Source organism: Sminthopsis crassicaudata, chromosome 3 (assembly GCF_048593235.1).
Source record: "Sminthopsis crassicaudata isolate SCR6 chromosome 3, ASM4859323v1, whole genome shotgun sequence".
Lineage (NCBI taxonomy): Eukaryota > Metazoa > Chordata > Mammalia > Dasyuromorphia > Dasyuridae > Sminthopsis > Sminthopsis crassicaudata.
This window is the reverse complement of record NC_133619.1, coordinates 612,166,451-612,188,042: the sequence shown is the minus strand read 5'-3', so window position 1 is coordinate 612,188,042 and position 21,592 is coordinate 612,166,451. Positions and strand designations below refer to the sequence as shown.

The following is a 21,592-nucleotide window of genomic DNA, read 5'->3' as shown; positions in this document are numbered from 1 at the left end:
CCCAATCTTCTCAGTTACCCAGGCTCAGAATCTTCATACGGTCTCTCATATACACTTCCTTCTCTCCTCTGACAATGAAATTTCTCTGGTATAGCCCTCATCAGCTCCTACTTGGATGACTGTGATAGCCTGCTGGCTGCTCTTCCTACATCAAACCTTTCTCTACTCCAGAACATCCTCCTCTCAGCTGTCAAAATGATTGTCCCAAGGTGATCTGACCGGGTCTGTCTCCATCTTTGTCTCTCTTTCTCTGCCTCTGTCTGTCTTCCTTTTTTGGGAGGGATTTAAATAGTTTTTTAAAAATTTTTTTCAAATACATACAAAGATCATTTTCAACTTTTACCTTTGTAAAAACTTGTGTTCTAAATTTTTCTCCCTCCCTTCCCTCTACTCTGTTTAGCAAACAATCTGATACAGGTTTAACATGTGCAATTCTTCTAAACATATTCATCATGCTGCACAAGAAAAATCAGATCAAAAGGGAAAAAAAACACGAAAAAGAAGAAAAAAATAAAAACAACAACAGAAAGTGAAAATATTATGCTCTGATCACTCCAGGCCAATCTCCACTTAACAGCCAAAGTGATTCACTCTCCATAGTTCTTTCTTTGGATGCAGATGGCTATTTCCATCACAAGTCTATTGGAATTGTCTCGAATCACCTCATAGTTTTCTGTGTTCTTTTTTTTTCACCTCATTGTTGAAAAGAGCCACGTCCACCACAGTTGATCATCACATAATTTTGTTGTTGCCATGCATAATGATCTCCTGGTCCTGCTCATTTCACTCACCATCAGTTCATGTAAGTCTCTCCAGGACTTTCTGAAATCATCCTGCTGGTCATTTCTTACAGAACAATAATATTCGTATACTATAACTTATCTAGCCATTCTCCAATTAATGGGCATCCACTGTATTTCCAGTTTCTGCCACTACAAAGAGGGCTGCCACAAACATTTTTGCACACATGGGTCCCTTTCCCTCCTTTAGGATCTCTTTGGGATACAGCTAGGTCAGAGTAGGCACATTTTGATGGCCCTTTGAACATAGTTCCAAATTGCTCTCCAGAATGACTGGATCCATTCACAGCTCCACCAACAATGTATCAGTGTCCCAGTTTTCCCACAAACCCTCCAACATTCATCATTATCTTTTCCTGTTAGCTTAGCAATCTGAGAGATGTGAGGTGACATCTCAGAGTTGTCATGATTTGCACTTTTTTGATTAACAGTGATTTAGAGCACCTTTTCATGTGGCTAGAGATGGTTTCAGTTTCTTTATTTGAAAAGTGCCTTATACATGATTCTTTACATGCAGTTCCCCTCCTTCCCATGTTCCTTGAGGACAGGGACTCAGGTCTTCCTTTGTATCCCCAATGCTTTGCACACAGAAGGCACATAATACATGCTGTGTCATGGACTGATTTGGTATGTCTCCTCTCCACTCACAGCCTCACTCTGGTCCAGCCCCTCATCCCTTCCCGACAGCCTCTTGCAACAGTCTGCTCTCCCCTCCCAACAAATCCCTCCTCACTCCAGGCCAATCTCCACTTAACAGCCAAAGTGATTTTCCTACAATCCCAAGTCTGGCCATGTTATTCCTCTACTCAATAAAATATAGTGGCTCTCTGTCATCCACAGGATCAAATCTAAAATCCTCTGCTCGCATTTAAAACCCACCTCCTGCCTTCTTGGGCTCCCTTAAGGACTAAATTCTAAGGCCCCGTCTGTAGGAAGGATTTCTTGCTCCTGTGGCTCACGCCCACACCAACCCCCAGCTCTCAAGAGTCTTCTCTTATCATCTATATTTTTATTTTTTTTTTAAATATACACTCTCTGAAGCAACTCTCCACAATCCCACAGGCCATTCTTTAGGGGAGTCAATGAAATATATTCATGAAATGCTATCTGTTGTTTCTATGGGCATTCAGTCCACAGTATAATTATGAATAATTATTTCATGATGTCTCCCTAATTAGACTGTGAGGTCTCTAAGGGCAGGGACCTTGTTTTTGCCGTTCTTTATATCCTCAGGACTCAACACAGTGACTGGTACATAGTAGGTGCTTAATATATGCTTGTTAATTCCATTTTCCACTCCTTTGCACTGGCCATCTTCCATGCCTGGAATGCACTTTTTTCTTATTTCACCTCTTTCCAAATTGAGTCCAAGCACTGCTTTCTGCATGAAATCTTTCCTGGTTCCCACCCCACCCCCATCTGTTAGGACTTTCCCTAAATACTATATATTATATGTAAGTGTTGGTATGTATGCAAATATATGTGTATATGTAGGTGTGTGTATATGTATGAAGAGAGAAAGAGATGGAGGGAGAGGGAGACTATGAGTGAGAAAGAGAGAAAGTGGGAGAAAAAGAGAGTGAGAGAAAGGAGAGGGAAGGAGGGGGAGAGGAGAGAGAGAGAGGCAGAGACAGACACAGACAGAGAAAGAAACAGAAAAACAAAGAGGTGGATGGATAGACAGATAAATGTACATACAGGCTTTCTCCTCCTATGGAATACAAACTTATGGAGAGCATCCACTTTTTGTCTCTGTATCCCTAGTGCTTAGCATAGTGCCTGGCACACAGTATGCACTTAAGAGATGAATGTTGATTAACTGATTGATGGGCTGCCTCAAGAGGCAGTTACTTCCCACGGATCTCCAGTAATAGGCATTGTTCTGTGCGGTTTGTCATTTACAACTAACACTCTATAAAGGGAAGTGTGTAATGCCTAGAATTATCTCTGCAGGGTAAACAAAGGCTTCAGAGGGGTAATGGCCCAATGAGTAACATGTAATTTATATTAATTGCCTGTAATGACCTGAATTAAGAATTTGTTCTGTTAGTAAAACAATAGCCCAGAAAGTCATAAGGAAATTGTCTGATGGTTTCTGCCTAGCTTGGGAGGGGAGTGAATGGCCTTGGAAACAACAGATAGCATTTCATGAATGTATTTTATGGGCTCCTCTAAAGGATAGCTTGTGGGACTGTGTAGAATGCCTCCAGAAAGTGTTTATTTAAAAAAAAAAACATTAACAAGTACATGGAAATTAACTAGTACAAATCACCAGTAATAAGAGAAATGCATATATTAAAACAATCCTGGAGTTTCATTTGGCATCCAGAAAATTGAAAAAGATGACAAAAAGATTGGAAGACATAGCATGCCTGAGTAGATGTGGAAGATAGGTAAACTGATACCTAGTTGGTGGAATTGTAAATCAGTAAACATTTTGGAAAACAATTTGATATTATGCAAGTGAATAAATGTTCATATTCTTTGATCCTGAGATTCCATTAATAGGCTCTTTCCCAGGATGTGCTAGTAAGTGTTTTAGGGGCAGCTCAATGGCACACTGGACAGAACACTGGCCCTCAAGTCAGGAAGGCCTGAGTTTAAATCCAGCCTCAGACATTTAACACTTAGTAGCTGTGTGACCCTGGACAAGTCACTTAACCCCAATTGCCTCACTAAAGGAAAAAAAAAAAGTAAATGTTTTACAATTGCACTCTGAAAAAGTATGACACACTTTTAAATTTAATTTGCATTATTATTTTTCCCATGATTTTCTTAAGTCTAGAAATCAACAAAGCAATTAAATCCTGATGTATAGCACATTCTGATATCCACAGTGCAAAAGTTCACACTGAAAATTTAACAACTGGCTAAATGAGCTAATATGAACATGTCCTGCTTAGAAGGGCCATTATTAAGAGAATGTACCCATATATGCCAAAATATTTACAGCAGTAATTTTTGTGATAGCAAAAAATTAGAAATAAAGTAGATGACTCTCAACTGGGGAACAGCTAAACAAATCATTGTACATGAATGCAACGGATTATTTGTCTTGTTTCTTAGATGTTTTAATTGTACCTGACTCTTTGTGACCCCATTTGAGGTTTTCTTGGCAAAGATACTGGGGTGGTTTGCCGTTCCTTCTCTAGCTCATTTTACAGAGGAGGAAACTGAGGCAAACAGGGTTACACAGCTACTAAGTGTTTGATATGGACTTTAAATTCAGGTTTTCCTGATTTCCAGTCCAGTACTCTATCCACTGTGCCAATTACTGGTATAATGGACTATTACTGTCCCATAGAAATGATGTATGTGATCAAGGTGATGAATACAGAGAAGCATAAGAAGATCTATAAGAACTGATGCAGAGGGAAGTAAGTAGAACCAAGAAAACAACATATAACGACCACAACAATGTAAATGAAGAGAACAACCACACACAAACTAAAAGTGAATTTTGCAAAAATTAGAAAGTTTGTAAAGCACTTTATAAATATTCTCTTTCATTTTATCCTCAAAACACTGAGAGGCAGATGCTATTATTATCTCTAGAGAAGAGATTTGAGAAGACATTGCCATCCTTTTTGCAGAGGTGGAAGTTCTGTAAGTGCTGTACACTCTACAAATTTTCAGACTTCTTTTAGTGTACTGGTCACTAATGTTGTTGTTTTTCATCTTTTTTTTTAATCTTAAAAATACTATTTGTTATATGGGATGGTTCAGGATATGATTAGAGCTAATGATGATGATATTTTAAAAAGATACCAATAAAAGCTTTTTTGAACAAAACTGCAACATGACAAGTGGCCATCTTTTCGGCAGGAAGAGAGCATCAGAAGACCACTGGTCACAGAAGGGATCTTCACAAAGAAGGGATCTTAGCAGTCATCGAGCCCAATCTCTCCATTTTTATAGAGAAGGAAACTGAGAACCTAAAAGGTTAAGCAATTTGCCTACTTCTAGAACAATGTCAAACTCAAATAAGAAAGGATTCCTATGGTCCATCACAAATCAACATTATCCATATCATACTGTATTTGTATTTATTTGGTCAAACATTTCCTAATGGCATTTTCATCTGGTTCTGGCTGGGAGTTTCTTGAGCCCCTTGGAGCCCACTACTATGAGTCTGACCCCTCTGATCTAGAAGGAAACAACAAATATGGGATTCATACTCAGGTCTTCTGATTCTAAATTTGGAGCTTTTCTCACCTTCCCCCAACCACTTCGGTAGCACTTTTAGGGAATTAAAACACAGCATGATTTAGAAGGCAAGAGAGCTGGTTCAAATTCTGGGTGCAAATTCTGAGCAAATCACTTTACTTCGTAGTGCTTCTCTATAATCAATGAACATTTAACATTTATTTTATTTTAGGATTTATTTGGTGCTTTTTCCCCCCTCCCTGGTGAGGCAGTTGGGTTTTAAGTGACTTGTCTAAGGCCACACAGAAAGTCTTTCCATCTCCAGGCTTGGTGTTCTTATATAGTGCACCACTAGTTTTCCCCAAATCAGCTCTGAATAAAAGTGTGTTGAATGGCATTGATTCTATAGAGACAATATAAAAAGCCTTCCTGAATTACTCTAGCTGCTAGAGAGTTTTCCCTACACTTTAATCCGGCAGTGCAATGAAATGTTATATTTGGAGTCAGAAATAATAGCCAATAAGAATAGCTAGCACTTAAAGTTTGTAAAGCACTTTATAAATATTCTCTTTCATTTTATCCTCAAAACACTGAGAGGCAGATGCTATTATTATCTTGATTTTATAAATATATTTTAATATATTTATAATTATATATATATAAATAAAATATATTATAAATATATAATTTATATATTTACATATAAATTCCCCCACAAATGGTAACTGCCTTATTTTGTATAATCACTGACACATGTAATGAGAAGAGGATTGAACCTGGAGTCAGGGAAATCTGGGTTAAAAATTCCACCTGTGGTACTATATGGCAGTGGTCCTCAAACTTTTTAAACAGGGGCCAGTTCACTGTCCCTCAGACTGTTGTGGGGCCGGACTATAGTAAAAACAAAAACTCACACTCTGTCTCCATCCCTCAACCCGGTGGCCGTATAAATATCCTCAGTGGGCCGTATCTGGCCTCTGGCCATAGTTTGAGAACCCCTGCTATATGGGACTGAGCAAATCACTTAGATGCTGTCTACCTTAGTTTCCTCATCTGCAAAATGGGGATAATAACAGTCCCTGCCTCCCAGGTTTGTTGTGAGGATCAAATTAGACATTTGTGAGATATATGCAACTTTAAAGTACCATACAAATGTTGGTGATTAACTCTCTAAAACGTAATTTTCTCATTTATAAAATGGAGATATCAGCACTTGTGCCACCACAGAGCTAATGTAAATATTGAATGATATAATGTTTATGAAGAATTTTACAAATATCAAAGTTCTGCATAAATGTGAGTTATTAATGGTTGATATTGATACAATATATAAGATCTAGAGTTTTTTCCTAGGAGATAAGTGGTTAAAGAATGGAGAATAGACAATTTTCAAAGGAGGAAATCCATGATATCAATAACTATATGGAAAAAATATTATAACTCATTAATAATTAAAGATCTTATCTAATTATTCATTCAAACAACTCTAAAGCTTCATTTCACATACCCATAAGACTGGCAAGGATGACCAAAAAATGAAACAAGGAAGACAAAAAAAAGAAATGAAAATTATATGGAAATATGTTTAATATGATTATATGTATATAATTTATATCAAATTGATTGTAGTTTTGGGGAAGAGGGCGGGAGAAAACATGGAAATAAAAATATTATAAAAGTAAATGTTGAAAACTAATAAATAAACTTTTTTTAAAGGAATGAAAATTGGTAGAAGGGATTGTGAGAGGAAGATAGGTATCTTAATCCACTGTTGGAACTGTGAACTAGTCTGGCTACTCTGGAAAACTATTTGGAATTATGGCCAAAAGTCAACTTGACTGCATACTCTTTTCCCCAAAACAGGGGGAAAGGACCTATATTTATAGGATTTTATAGCAGCCTCTTTTGCTGTAGCAAAGAAGTGAAAACAAAGCTGATGCCCATCAGCTGGGCAATGGTCAGATATATCATGGTATACAGACATAAAGGGATGTGATTATGCTGTAAGAAATCAGTAATATGACTGATTTGGAGAAACTTAGAGGGCTTGTATGACCAAAGGTAGAATGAAATGAATAGAATCAAGAGAACAATTTTCAGGATCACCATAATACAAATACCATAGAATGACCAAAAATACAACTTTGAAAGATGATACAGCTTTGAGTTAGGCAGTGATTTATCATGATTCAGAAGACTGATGATGAAACATTCTGCCCACATATTGGCAGGAAAGCGATGGAATAAAAGTAAAGAATAAGATATGTATTTTCAGATACGCCTGGCCAAAAGTGTAATTTGCTTTGTGTGATTCTGTTACTTATTATAAGAGAGGGTAGCTAAATAGCACAGTGTATACAAAACTGGCTTGGAACCCAGAAGAATTGAATTTAAATCTTGCCTCATACTTACGAGCTGTGTGACTCTGGGCATATCATTTAACTTTTCTTGGCCTTAGTTTCCTCATCTGTAAAATGGGGATAATATAATACTTACCCTCCAGATTTGTTATGAGATAACATATGTAAAGGGCTATTTAATAAATTTTTATTATTTATTTTCATTAAATAAATATTATATTATGGGGTAAATAATGTAAATATGGTAACTATTATTTTGTTTGGATGGAGATATGGCTTAGTGGCATGTGAAAGAGATATTAAGAACTGAACCAGCTACACCCAGCGAAAGAACTCTGGGAGATGACTATGAACCACTACACAGAATTCCCAATCCCCTCTACCTTTATCCACCTGCATTTTTTAATTTCCTTCACAGACTAATTGTACACTATTTCAAAGTTCAATTCTTTTTGTACAAGAAAATAACTGTTTGGACATGTATTGTATTTAACCTATACTTTAACATATTTATCATGTATTAGTCAACCTGCCATCTGGGGAAGGCAGGGGGGAAAGAAGGTAAAAGTTGGAACAAAAGGTTTTGTGATTATCAATGCTGAAAAATTACCTAAACATATATCTTGTAAATAAAAAGTTACAGTAAAAAAAGAAAGATATTAAAAAATAAAATAACATCAATAAAACATTTAAAATACACAGCAAACAAAGGATTTCTGAAGGGGACACAAGGAAAGCTGTTTTGTTACTACTGTGTTAAATTTAATACATACTTAGTGTTTGACAAACCCAAAGATCCCAACTTTTGGGATAAGAATTCATTATTTGACAAAAACTGCTGGGAAAACTGGAAATTAGTATGGCAGAAACTAGGCATGAACCCATATTTAACACCACATACTAAGATTAGATCAAAATGGGTCCAAGATTTAGGCATAAAGAACAAAATCATAAATAAATTGGAGGAACATGGGATGGTCTACCTCTCAGACTTGTGGAGGAGGAAGGAGTTTGTGTCCAAGGGAGAACTAGAGACCATTATTGATCACAAAATAGAACATTTTGATTACACCAAATTAAAAAGTTTCTGCACAAACAAAACTAATGCAAACAAGATTAGAAGGGAAGTAACAAATTGGGAAAACATTTTTACAGTTAAAGGTTCTGATAAAGGCCTCATCTCCAAAATATACAGAGAATTGACTTTAATTTATAAGAAATCAAGCTATTCTCCAATTGATAAATGGTCAAAGGATATGAACAGACAATTTTCAGATGATGAAATTGAAACTCTTTCCACTCATATGAAAGAGTGTTCCAAATCACTATTGATCAGAGAAATGCAAATTAGGACAACTCTGAGATATCACTATACAGTGACAGGTACACACCTGTCAGATTGGCTAAGATGACAGGAACAAATAATGATGAATGTTGGAGGGGCTGTGGGAAAACTGGGACACTGATGCATTGTTGGTGGAGTTGTGAAAGAATCCAACCATTCTGGAGAGCAATCTGGAATTATGCCCAAAAAGTTATCAAAATGTGCATACCCTTTGACCCAGCAGTGCTGCTACTGGGCTTATATCCCAAGGAAATACTAAAGAAGGGAAAGGGACCTGTATGTGCCAAAATGTTTGTGGCAGCCCTTTTTGTAGTGGCTAGAAGCAGGAAAATGAATGGATGTCCATCAATTGGAGAATGGTTGTAAATTATGGTATATGAATGTTATGGAATATTATTGTTCTGTAAGAAATGACCAACAGGAGGAATACAGAGAGGCTTGGAGAGACAAGCCTTACATCAATTGATGCTGAGTGAAACGAGCAGAACTAGGAGATCATTATACACTTCAACAATGATACTGTATGAGGATGTATTTTGATGGAAGTGGATATCTTCAACATAGAGAAGAGCTAATCCAATTCCAATTGATCAATGATGGACAGAATCAGCTACATCCAGAAAAGGAACACTGGGAAATGAGTATAAACTGTGAGCACTGTTTTGTTTTGTTTTTCTTCCCAGATTATTTTTAGCTTCCGAATACAAACCTTCCTTTGCAACAACAACAACAACAAAATTCAGTTCTGCACATATATATTGTACCTAGGATATACTACAAGATATTTAATATGTAGGGGAATGCCTGCCATTTAGTGGAGGGGGTGGAGGGAAGGAGGGGAAAAATTTGGAACAGAAGGGAGTACAAGGGATAATGTTGTAAAAAAAAATTACCTATGAATATGTACTGTCAAAGAAAATGTTATAATTATAAAAATTAATACAAAAAGTAAATGTTAGAAAAATTTTAAAAATTTAATACATACTTTTAAAAACCCTGCCATACTCAGTTTATATTTTCATATACAATCCTCTTATTTTGCTTTTTTTCAAATATTGAAATGCTTCTGTTGATCAATGATAATTATGAAAATATTGCTTAGGTGGTATATGACCTGGGCAGCATTAGCTGCTGGTGCCTAAGTCCTTCAGTATCAGTATCATATTATATGATATCCCGTGCTTGCATTCCCCAAGTTGCCTTATGCCCTAAGATGACTTGGCATAAATTCCAAAAATGGGTCCATCTGTACTCCATATGGACCGTAGGCTGTCAGTATTTCTTGCTTCATCACTCAAGTATCATGTTAGATGTTCATCACAAGAAATCTTTCTAAGTGATAGGGGCTTGAGCTCAATCATGAGAGCCTAGATACCCAACTCTTAGTCCAAGTCACATCATGGTTCATATTCCTTCTTGAGTATACTTTGTGTCCTGGCTCTAGAGTGACAAAGGATCTGATTGTTCTAACACTGTTCCGTATACTTCAGTGTAAATCTCACAAAAGGAGGACAAATTTGACAAATGTATGCCAGCACTTCATGCATCATAAGTCTAATTTAAAGACCTATTCTTCTGTGACTTGGGTACACATGAGGCTTTTGAAACTCACCTTTGATCCATAGCCCCAGTTGTACTCTTTCACCCCAATTTCTGAGTCACAATTCATAGCCTCTATAACTTTGGGAGAATATGTGAAGTCATAATTCTACTATATGGGATTCAGTGCCTACAACTAGCATTCAAAAGAATCATGCCCTTATCAGTCTCCATATCCAGCTGTAAAGAACTGGAAATGATGCTCTAAAATTCCAATTAATGGAATGGAATGGAAATGTTATGGCAACTTGGTGTGCATACTGAAAAATAAAGGATATCAGATTTTTTTTTTCTTGCTATGTGGGCCCTACAGGGCCAGCAAAGAATAGAGCCCCTTTCTGGGTTGTTTTAAAGATGGCTTTGGTTATCATTTGTATTCAGCTGAATGCTACTCACCTTTCTCCTGAGCCATCTCTTGCAAACAGAAGTAAATAACTCTTGCTCCCAGGCTGAAGCCAATCAAAGTGACTGGTCGTCTGCCCTAGGAAGGAACAGACAAAGATCATGGATTAGAATATAATCAAAGAGTGTTAGCAATAGAGAATAATAATTAGAGAACCTAATAACTAGAAAACCTCTTATTTCCTAAATATGTCTCACATTCTCTTGTTTATCACCTGCCCTACAGGTGAATACATCCCTTTCCTGAAAAGTCCACCTTTTCATATTCTACTTATTCTTCAAGGCCAAGTTGAAATGTTGTCTCCATGGAGCTTTCCTTGATGCCTTCTCTCCCAACTTCTTCCTTGTAATACCGTGTACCCTTCTTTTTACTCATCATTCTTTAATTTCTATTCCTTAATGTGTGTTTGATTTCTCCTCTTGCACCATGAATTCCTTGAGGGTATGGAACCAAGTCTTTTTATTACCCAATCTTTGTCTAAAGAACTCCTATGAGGAGCAACTCATTACTTCTCCAGGAAGGCCCTTCCATTTCTAGATTGCTTCAATTGGAATGAAGTTTTCCTTAACAATCCTAAATTTTTGTAACTTTGATCCCCTGCTACTGGTTTTGCCATCTGGGATCAAAGAGAACAAACATAAGAACCCTTCAAAGTTTTGAAGATAGCTATTCCATTCCCCAGAGTCTCCTCTGATCTTGACTAAATGATCTAGATAAATTGAGTCTCCAGACTAAATTTCTTCAATTGATTATGCTCTTCTGAATATTCTCCAGTTTATGAATATTTTTCTTAAATCACTTCCCCATTTTGGAAATTATACTGTTCTTAATGTAGCCCAAACATTTCTGGCCATCACAACACATTATTGATCATATTGAATTCATATGTATGTGTCCATTGATTTATTTCTATGACTCCATTTGGGGTTTTCTTGGCAGATACTAGAGTGGTTTGTCATTTCCTTCTCTAGCTCATTTTACAGATAAGGCAAACAGGGTTAAATGATTTGCCAAAGGTTACATAGCTAAGAAGTATCTGAGGCCAGATTTGAACTCAGGGAGATGATTTCAGGCTTGGTGCTCTATCCACTGTACCTAGTGCTCCATATTAAAATTAGAGACCACTAAAATCTTCAGAGTATTTTCTGACCAAGTACTTGTTCCTTTTGCTTTTTCCTAGACGGTTCTTTAAAAGAAGAATATAAAATTATTTATTGACCATTGTTCACTAATACTTAACAATAAAGTAAGCACTATATGGTTGTGTAACATTCCAATGACTAAAAATTATTTTTGCCTATGTTCTATGGAACTAAGGAACCCAAATAATAAAAAAGATTGGTCCTATGTATTTAAAGGATGGGTTGGGATAAAGAAAGAGAAACATTTATGTAGAATACTACAAAATACTGGTAAATTTGCTTCCCAATTATGCCCATAGTGATAAAAATGCAACTTCCTTACTGGAAGAATATTAAGGTTCCAGCAGATGGGGATGTTGTTTGTTTTTTGCATCAGCAACACTTGTAGCTTCGAACAAGCAACTATAAACTTTCTTATTGACTTTATCATAGAAAAAAGAATTTGATACTATTAACCTCCTCTACATTCACATGATTAAGAGAAGACCTTTTGATTAGTAAAATAAGATGGAATACCCCTATTTTCCAAATCAGGAAGTCTATTATTTTCTTTGAAAATTAATACAAAAATGATTTTGTTTTTAAGCATTTTCCCTTTAAAATCAAGTTTTAAAAACAAAATATATTTCTAATCATAATAGCAGCATTTACCCATGTTTCTAACCTATAATTGAAAAATTTTAGACTGGTAACATCATCAAGTGAGAACCTAGATTTTGGGATTATGCAAACAGGTATGGCTACCCTATTACACTGCTGACAGAGAGGAGTTGTTTTCCATCCTAATTCTGTCCATCTGAATCACCATCAATGAGGATTTAGAGAGAAAGTTTTTTTCCTTAGATCCCTCTTGGAAAAATTTGGAGTTATTTTCAGACCTGTGTCCAGGCAGGGCCCCCTTTGGAACCATAGGAAAGATATCCATCCCCACCTTAATAAATGGAGAATATTTTTAGAACAGTTCTTCATTTATCTCTACTCCATCCAGCAAAATTTTAAAAATCTTTCTGGTCTCTTCCCAAGAGGTTAGTGTTTGTCCTGTAGAGAAGTGCAAATCTGATGGACTGGCCATGTTGTTTGAATGACAAATATATGCTTGCCTAAAAGACTATTTTTTTCTTCTTTTAAAAAAAAATTATTTTGTTTAATTTAAAAAAAAAAACAATAAAAGGCAGAAAACAAAACCAAAACAAAACATTGTCATGTGCTTAGCAGAACATCAAGGAGGATTCAAAAGATATAACAATACATTTCAGTTCAAGAAAGGAATATAATAGTAAATGAAATTGTATTCATGAGTGTATACATCTTTTCTTTGCATCATTGTAAGTTGTTCTTTTGTTCTCTTCTACACACTTTTAAAATTTTATTCTTTTTTCCCCTTTCATCCCCCTACTTTCCTCAAGCAGGCTATAGTTAAGTGTATGTGTGTATATATATATATATATATATATATATATATATACACACACACACACACACACATACATGCATATAGATATAGATACATATACACATATGTACACCCCTTCCCCCCACATATATACATATATATTCACCCCCCACGGACCTCCTCACATATCTATCTATATGTATACACACTGAGCAACATACATACATATCTACATATATTCACACACATACACACATATTTGCTCATATGTAAACATGTATCTAAAACAATATTATTATAGCTGACATATAATGTAGATTTCTCTTTTGATTGAATTTATGTCTAAGAGCAATAATTATTAGCTGTACTTTCTGTAAATTATGCTTCTGATCCTTGTTGTAGTGCTTATTTATGTATATGTCTTTTTTCCTTTTAGGTAGATTTACTTCTAATTACAATATGTAACTTCTATTAACAAGCTAGATTTCAAGAGAATGTCAAATTCTACCCAGGCAGACAATTCTCTTAGGTAAATTTGGGCATATATGGGTTAAACATTTATTAGGATTCAGCATTATGACTGTGAATGGTATTAATAAATATTTGTAAACATTTTTTAATGTGAAGTTAATAGTTTTTTGATATCAAATGCTTTGTTATGTGATAAAGCCAATGCAGAAAATCATGGTTGCTTCTTCAAAGCTACAAGTGTTGTTGATCCAAAAAATAAAACCAAAACCAAACAAAAAATAAAACTAAACCCCAAACCTCAAACCAACTCAAATAAAAGAAAAACTTTAAAACTCATTTAAGTAAGCTCTCATGGAATGTAAATGGTTCCTCATATGATTATTAAATCAAAAAATGTGAGATTCAGATTTTATTAAATATATATATATATGTATATAAACATATGTGTGTATAAGTATACTTTGTACATATATAATTATAGGCACATAATTTTATATATATGTGAAAGTATAAACAGGTATATACATGCACACATATATGTGCATGTTTATGGAATGTGTGTGTATGTATAATATGTATATAAAATCAAAGGAAACGATTTTATTTTAGCTTCTAGGTGACCAGGAATAACAGCTCAACTTTCTTTATGAAATATATGCCTCTCTGAGCATACTTCACATTTGATCTTTTTGTTAGCACTCAACAGGTCTCACTGGAATCTTTCTACTTCAAAAGAAAAGTCAATTCTCCCCTGCTGCCTTCAGCATCATTTCTTCCCTCTAGAATCTAGACCTGGATCTAGACCTTGGGATAAACCTCTTGGTTTATCAGTAGATTTTAATTTCTTCATTGACTGACTGTCATCCAACTCACTCTTGGATAAAGATTTTCTATTCCTTCTATCATTTCCTTTTGAAAATCTTTTGAAAGTCTTTTGAAAATAAAGAAATTCTTTAATGATCTCTGCATCATATACATTTTCTCTGAATTTTCATATCTTGTTGGTACCTGTTAATCCTTTTTTATTTTAAGAAAATTCTACTGCCCCATTCACTCCTCACTGGTCTTGCTCTTTCTCCACCACAAAATGTCTGGGGGTTCTGTACCCCCTAATTTTTAACTTTTTTCATTTCATGTCTTACTCATCTTTTTGACACCTATATGTGTATATGTTGTCTTTTTAAAAAGCACATAAACTCTTTGAGAAATAAATGATCGCAGATTTAGAGCTAGTAGGGACCTTGGGAGTCATCAAATAATTATTTCCCAGAGCTTTTTTGAGCATAAAGTGAGATATTATAATTATATATATGAGATAATGCTATCATATATCTACTATATAAATGCTATCATATATATGTATATTATAGGTATATGTGATATATGCATAATATATTATATACATTATGTTACATATAATCTAGATAAATTTATAGACATATATTATGTCTACATAAAGATAATAACATAATAAGTCTCTCTGCAAGACTTTGTTAGTTATCATGCTAGCAAGATGCTAGCTATTTTGTAGATCAGCATTCTTCATTTCACTGATGAGGAAAGTGAGAGCCAAGAAAACCTGCTTCTCTGATTCCAAATTCAATCCTCTTTCTGTTGTATTACAACACAAAGGCCTCCATTTTTGTCTTTGTATGTTCACACCCAGCACACAGTAGCAAGCATTTAATAAATACTTGTTGATGTGAATTTGAATTTAAATTTGTGGCTGCATGATTCTGGGTAAATCACTTAATTTCTGCCTCAGTTTCCTCACTTATAAAATGGGGATTGTAATAGCACCTTCCCCCCAGGGTTGCTGTGAGGATCACATGAGATAATTGTAAATCATTTAGCAGAGTGCCCGGCACACAATAGGCATTTAATAAATGTTTGTTTCTTTCCTTCCTCCCTAGACTGACTGAGTTCCTTCTAAGTCTAAGATATGATAGGGTTTTGAATCTTATCTTGTCATCCCTGTGACAGGTTCGTGTAAAAGGACTATGTTCACAGGAAAGTGCTTCTTCCCCTTCCTTATCGCTCTGTCTTTAGAGCCACAAAACTTGTAGCAGTTCATGGAAGTTTTCTAGCTACCTGCTGCCGGCTGAGGAGCACGTGAGCCAGGTGCTTGCCAACTTCTGCGGACCGGCGAAGGCATACCCCCCAGGGGTTGTCAATGACGTTGGCCACAGCAAGAAGGGATGATGGCCAAGTCAATGCTGTCAAGATACCTGTGACAAACAGGGAAAACCAACAATGAGATTCAGGCCAGTTCCAGTGATCTTGTGATGGAGAGAGCCATCTGCACCCAGAGAGAGGATTGTGGGAACTGAGTGTGGTTCACAACACAACATTTTCACTCTTTCTGTTGTTTGCTTGCATTTTGTTTTCTTAGTTTTTTTTTCCTTTTTAATTTGATTTTTTTGGGTAGCAAGATAATTGTATAAATATGCACACATATATTGGATTTAACATGTATTTAACATATTTAACATGTATTAGATTCCTGCTATCTAGGGGAGGGGGTAAGGGGAAGGAAGGGAAAATTTGGAAGCCAAGGTCTTGGAAGGGTCAATGTTGAAAAATTATACATGCATGAGTTTTGTAAATAAAAAGCTTTAATTTAAAAAAAAAAGAGAGAGAGAGAAAAAAAAAAGAAATAGGGAAAACATCAGAGATGGAAAGCAATCATTGAGGGAAAGTGGTCAGCCTGTGAAGTTGATGGCACTACCCTAAGTCTGAACTGAGTTTTGCCCAAATGAAAAGGGATGATTTAAAGATTAATGGTAAATGATGGATGAATTCTTGCAATCTCAGCTCCCTGAGAGTCTGAGACTAGCAGATCTCTTGAGCTCTGGAGCTCAAGGGTGTCTGTGTTAAATTTGGCAATAATATCATGAGAGCTCTAGGAGTGCAGGGTATTACCAGGTCACTTTAAGAAAGGAGAACTGATTCAGGTCTGAAATGGAATAAGTAAAAGCTCCTGTAACATCAGTGGTGGAATTGGGCCTGTGAACTGCTATTGTACTTCTATTCTGAGGAGATCCACTTTCTAAAAAATAAAAAAAAAAGGGGCAGCTAGGTGGCGCAGTGGATAGAGCACCAGCCTTGAATTCAGGAGGACCCGAGTTCAAATCTGGTCTCGGACACTTAACACTTCCTGGCTGTGTGACCCTGGGCAAGTCACTTAACCCCAGCCTCAGAAAAATAAATAAATAAATAAATAAACAAACAAATAAATAAATAAATAGATAGATAGATAAATGAATGAATGAATGAATGAATAACTAAATGCTAGTAAAAGTCTTGGGTAAAAAAAAGTCCTTGGGTTTATGTATAGAACAAATATGAATAGGAAAGGGCAGGTTAAGACGGTAATAATAGAAAAGGATTAGACAGATCATAAAATCCCAGAGCTGGGAGAGCTTTTAGAACCCGGGAGGTCAGAGCTGGGAGGGCTCTTAGAACCCGGGAGGTCAGAGCTGGGAGGGCCCTTAGAACCTGGGAGGTCAGAGCTGGGAGGGCCCTTAGAACCCAGGAGGTCAGAGCTGGGAGGGCCCTTAGAACCTGGGATGTCAGAGCTGGGAGGGCCTTAGAACCCAGGAGGTCAGAGCTGGGAGGGCCCTTAGAACCCAGGAGGTCAGAGCTGGGAGGGGACTTAGAACCCAGGAGGTCAGAGCAGGGAGGGCCCTTAGAACCCGGGATGTCAGAGCCAGGAGGGAACTTAGAACCCAGGAGGTCAGAGCCGGGAGGGCCCTTAGAACCCAGGAGGTCAGAGCTGGGAGGGCCCTTAGAACACAGGAGGTCAGAGCTGGGAGGGCCCTTAGAACCCGGGAGGTCAGAGCTGGGAGGGCCCTTAGAACCCAGGAGGTCAGAGTTGGGAGGGCCCTTAGAACCCGGGAGGTCAGAGCTGGGAGGGCCCTTAGAACCCAGGAGGTCAGAGATGGGAGGGCCCTTAGAACCCAGGAGGTCAGAGCTGGGAGGGCCCTTAGAACCCGGGAGGTCAGAGCTGGGAGGGCCCTTAGAACCCGGGAGGTCAGAGCTGGGAGGGCCCTTAGAACCCGGGAGGTCAGAGCTGGGAGGGCCCTTAGAACCCAGGAGGTCAGAGCTGAGAGGGCCCTTAGAACCCAGGAGGTCAGAGATGGGAGGGTCCTTAGAACCCACAATGTCAGAGCTGGGAGGACTCTCAGAACATAGATTTAGAATTGGGAGGGGCTTTAGAACACAGAATTTCAGAATGTTTCTTAACTTTTCTTCATGATCCCTTTTCCATATTGTGTTTTTAAAAGAAAGTCATAATTGAAAGAAATGTTAAATTCAAGTTAGAAGCTAGTGAAAATCAATTTTCCCAAGTTAAGAAACCTTGTCTTAGAACACAGAGCTAGAAAGGCCCTTAGAATACAGAACATCAAAGATGAAAGGCTCTTTACAACACCAAATGTCAGAAAAAGCAGGTATTTTCAGACAGCCAGCATCAGAGTTAGAAACAACCTCAAAGCCTAATTGGGAAAAGAAGTTTTTACTAATTGGGACCAGAAGGCCCACAGTAGTTCAAGGTCACACGTAGTGGAAGTAGGATGGGAATTCTAATCCCTGCCTTCTCTAACTGGAATTGGTTGGAGAGGTGAGCAAAGGCTCGATTGCAGAAGCTCTTACCAGACAAGATTGTGTACTTCAGGGCTTCCTGAGCCATCATATTCACAAGGCCATTGAGCAGGGTCTCCAGGGCGCTGCCAAGCTCCATCAGGTACTTCGATTCCCAGGCCAGGCAGTACTGCTCGCTGCTCCGGGCCATGCTGGCCCAAGGCGTAGTGAACATTCCTAGGGGAAAATGGCAGGGATAGGGGTTCACACAGGAGTGGACAGAACCATTGCTAATCCAGAAACACAAGCAAGGGGCTGCAGAGGAGACCACAGAGCCCCATCACCTGGAGAGGACCCTTTGCCCCACTCCAGTACGGGGCAGCTCCCAGAAACCCATGCTCTCACTTTGTGTTGGAGGGCAAAGAAGGCAGAGTAAAGAGCCTGGAAACCTGGCTTCTAGTCCTGCTTCTCTAACAAGCATTTATCGGCAGTTTCTGGAGACAACAGAACTTTACAATGGAGTTCATAGTCTATTGATGGGAAGGGGGGTGAGGTAGGGAGAACAACACTTACAGAGGTAAGTAAATACAAAATATTTATAAAATTTAAAGAGAAAAAGCAATTTCAGGAGGAGGTTCTAACCAAGGAGCAAAGCAGATGACTTTTCTGGAATTAGTCTGACAGGTCACCTCCCTTGTTTAATAAACTGCAACGGCTCCTTATTATCTTCAGGATCAAGTATAAAATTTGGCATTTCAAGCTTCTTTATAGGTCTCTGGCTCCTTCTTATACCTTTATTTTTCTCTGGGCAGTCTATGATTCAGGTACACGATGGTCCACGGACACTTCCTGGAACATGACATCCCATCTCCTATCTCCATATCTTTGCATCAGCTGATTGGCCCAGCTGGGAAGTCTCTCCTTCCACACTTTTGCCTCTAATTTTCTATTGGCTCTCTTTAAGATCCAACTCAAATTCTACCTTTTGTAGAAGCCTTTCCAGATCCCTTTCATGCTGGCTCTTCTTTCTGAGATTACTTCCCATTTACATTGCAAATATCACATGTGTGTATATGTGTACACACAAACTATATCTTGTATATATGTTGACATTGTATACATATATATATATACACACACATATATATGTATGTATATATATAATAGAAATGTATATATACAAATATTTGTGTATATGTGTATCTATATATAAATATATATACATGCATATGTGTGCATTACAAACATATGTGTCTATTTACAAATATGTGTTTATATAAAATGTATAAGTACAAAAGTCTGTATATGTGCCTATGTATGTCCACATAAATATATGTATATAACAAATGTCTATTTACAAATATATGTATTTATGTTTAAACAACATGTATAAAATATTTGCATATATATGGCTACATACAATATATGTTTGTATATTAAAATATGTATATATCTATTTACAAATATGTGTATAGGTACACAAATATATTTGTGTATATACCTGCAAATACATGTAAATGTATATGTGTGTATTGCAAACGTGTTTCTATCTACAAATATGTATCAACATGCAAATATGTATGTTTATATAAAATATGTATAAATACAAATGTTTGTATATAGGTGTCTATATAGATGTCTTTGTATACATACATATATTACAAATGTCTATGTACAAAATCATGTATGTGTTATAAAACAGATACATATAAATATGTTTGCATATGTGTTAATATACATCTGTTTACAAATACATGTACATATAAATATATGTATATATACACACATGTATCTAGATATCTACATGCAAATATATAATAATATACATTGTGTATTATAAATATGTATATGTATATCTATAAATAGGGTATGTTTACATAAAATGTATATACACAAATTTATGTATGTATATATGTGTCTATATATGTCTACATATAAATATATGTATGGATATTTATGTCTATATACAAACATGTGTACATATATGTATCTATATCCAAATTATATGTAGTGGCTTGCATCCTTTCTCCCCTTAGAATATAAATTCCTTGAAGACAAACACCATGTTTGTACCTAATTTTTTTTTTTTTTGCATCATAAGCACTTAGCATAGTCCTGGGGATACAGTGTTCATTTATAATAAATTCTTGTTAACTAAATGACTATAGGAATTTTCCTTAGAACTAAGCCTGGATGACGGCTAGATGTCAAAGAGGGGGACATCAGAAGGGAGAATGCACCAGACATAAATCCTGCCTATACAAAGATACTAGATGGCATTTTATACATAGGGATGCATGCCCCAACTAAAAGTCCTATCACTATAGGCCAACTCCCAGTTGACAACACCGAATGCCTCAGTGTGCAATAAGCCTGACAAATTTTCTACTTCCTTGGTATAGTACTCTAGATAATTCTCTTCTCCTTGAGTCCTCAATTTTCTCTTCTATAAAATGGATATAATAAAATTTGCTCTATTTCAGAGGACTACGAGGAAAAAAATCTTGTAAACTATATGTTGTTACAAAAATATGGATGACTTGTTATATTATGTGACAGTGGCATTGTAGAAAAAAAGCCCCGCCTTTAGTCTTAGAAGACCTGGTTGTCATTCCAAGTTCTAGCCTTTAAAAATCATGTGATCATGGTCAAGTCACTTTCCTGCCTTTTGACTTCAGCTTTCTCATCTGTTAAATGGGCTATTTCAATTCTTCAGGAATCTGTGACTTTGTTAGTGCAGGAAGCAGGGATAGGAGCTCATTTTACCGAGAAGAAAGGTCATAGATTCCATGCCTTTGTTGGAGTTGGCTGTGACTCATAATCTTCCCTCTGGCAATGAGCTCCTCTTAACAGTGGGGGTGACTGGCTCTTGGACAACAGAGACGCAGGCCATTACCCACTGGAGTTTGCAATCTATTGTTGACAGGCTGCCCTTCATGGAATGAGGGTACTAACCCAGTGCTGCAAGCATAGGCTATATCCATGTGACAGCTTTGGAAGCCAACTTCCATGACAGAGGTACCTTTTCTTCCTCACTTCAGATCACTGCAGTCATCCTGTTTCCTGTCAACTGAATGTATAGTAACAAAAATCTTTTAATAAGATGCTGAGCTTGAACTAGGGGATACAACTAGGGATGAACCTTCTTTTTTGTGTCATCTTTGAGTGGGGAGGAATTTAAGTGACTATAGGTCTCAAGGTTGGGGGAGATGTTCTAATAACAGCATCATTCTGTTGTTCTAGCTGCCTTATCTCTCTACCTGATCATCATGAGTCCTGGAATAGATAATACTTTTGTTGTTTCAGTCTTTCCCAATCTCAGAAGAATGAGTGACACAGATAGGACAGACCA

General features: G+C 36.9%; 1 protein-coding gene across 8 annotated transcripts in view; it reads right to left on the bottom strand.

The window, feature by feature from the left end:
- The window catches only part of TMCO4 (transmembrane and coiled-coil domains 4), a 108,474-nt gene that overhangs the window by 46,769 nt on the left and 40,113 nt on the right, over positions 1 to 21,592 (bottom strand). For all 8 annotated transcript variants that reach the window (XM_074306064.1, XM_074306059.1, XM_074306065.1 and 5 more), the window contains 3 exons: positions 18,313 to 18,477; positions 15,751 to 15,887; positions 10,647 to 10,731 (listed from right to left, as the gene is read on the bottom strand). In XM_074306064.1, the coding sequence (XP_074162165.1) occupies positions 10,647 to 10,731; positions 15,751 to 15,887; positions 18,313 to 18,477 (387 nt within the window). The remainder of the gene's footprint in view (positions 1 to 10,646; positions 10,732 to 15,750; positions 15,888 to 18,312; positions 18,478 to 21,592) is intronic.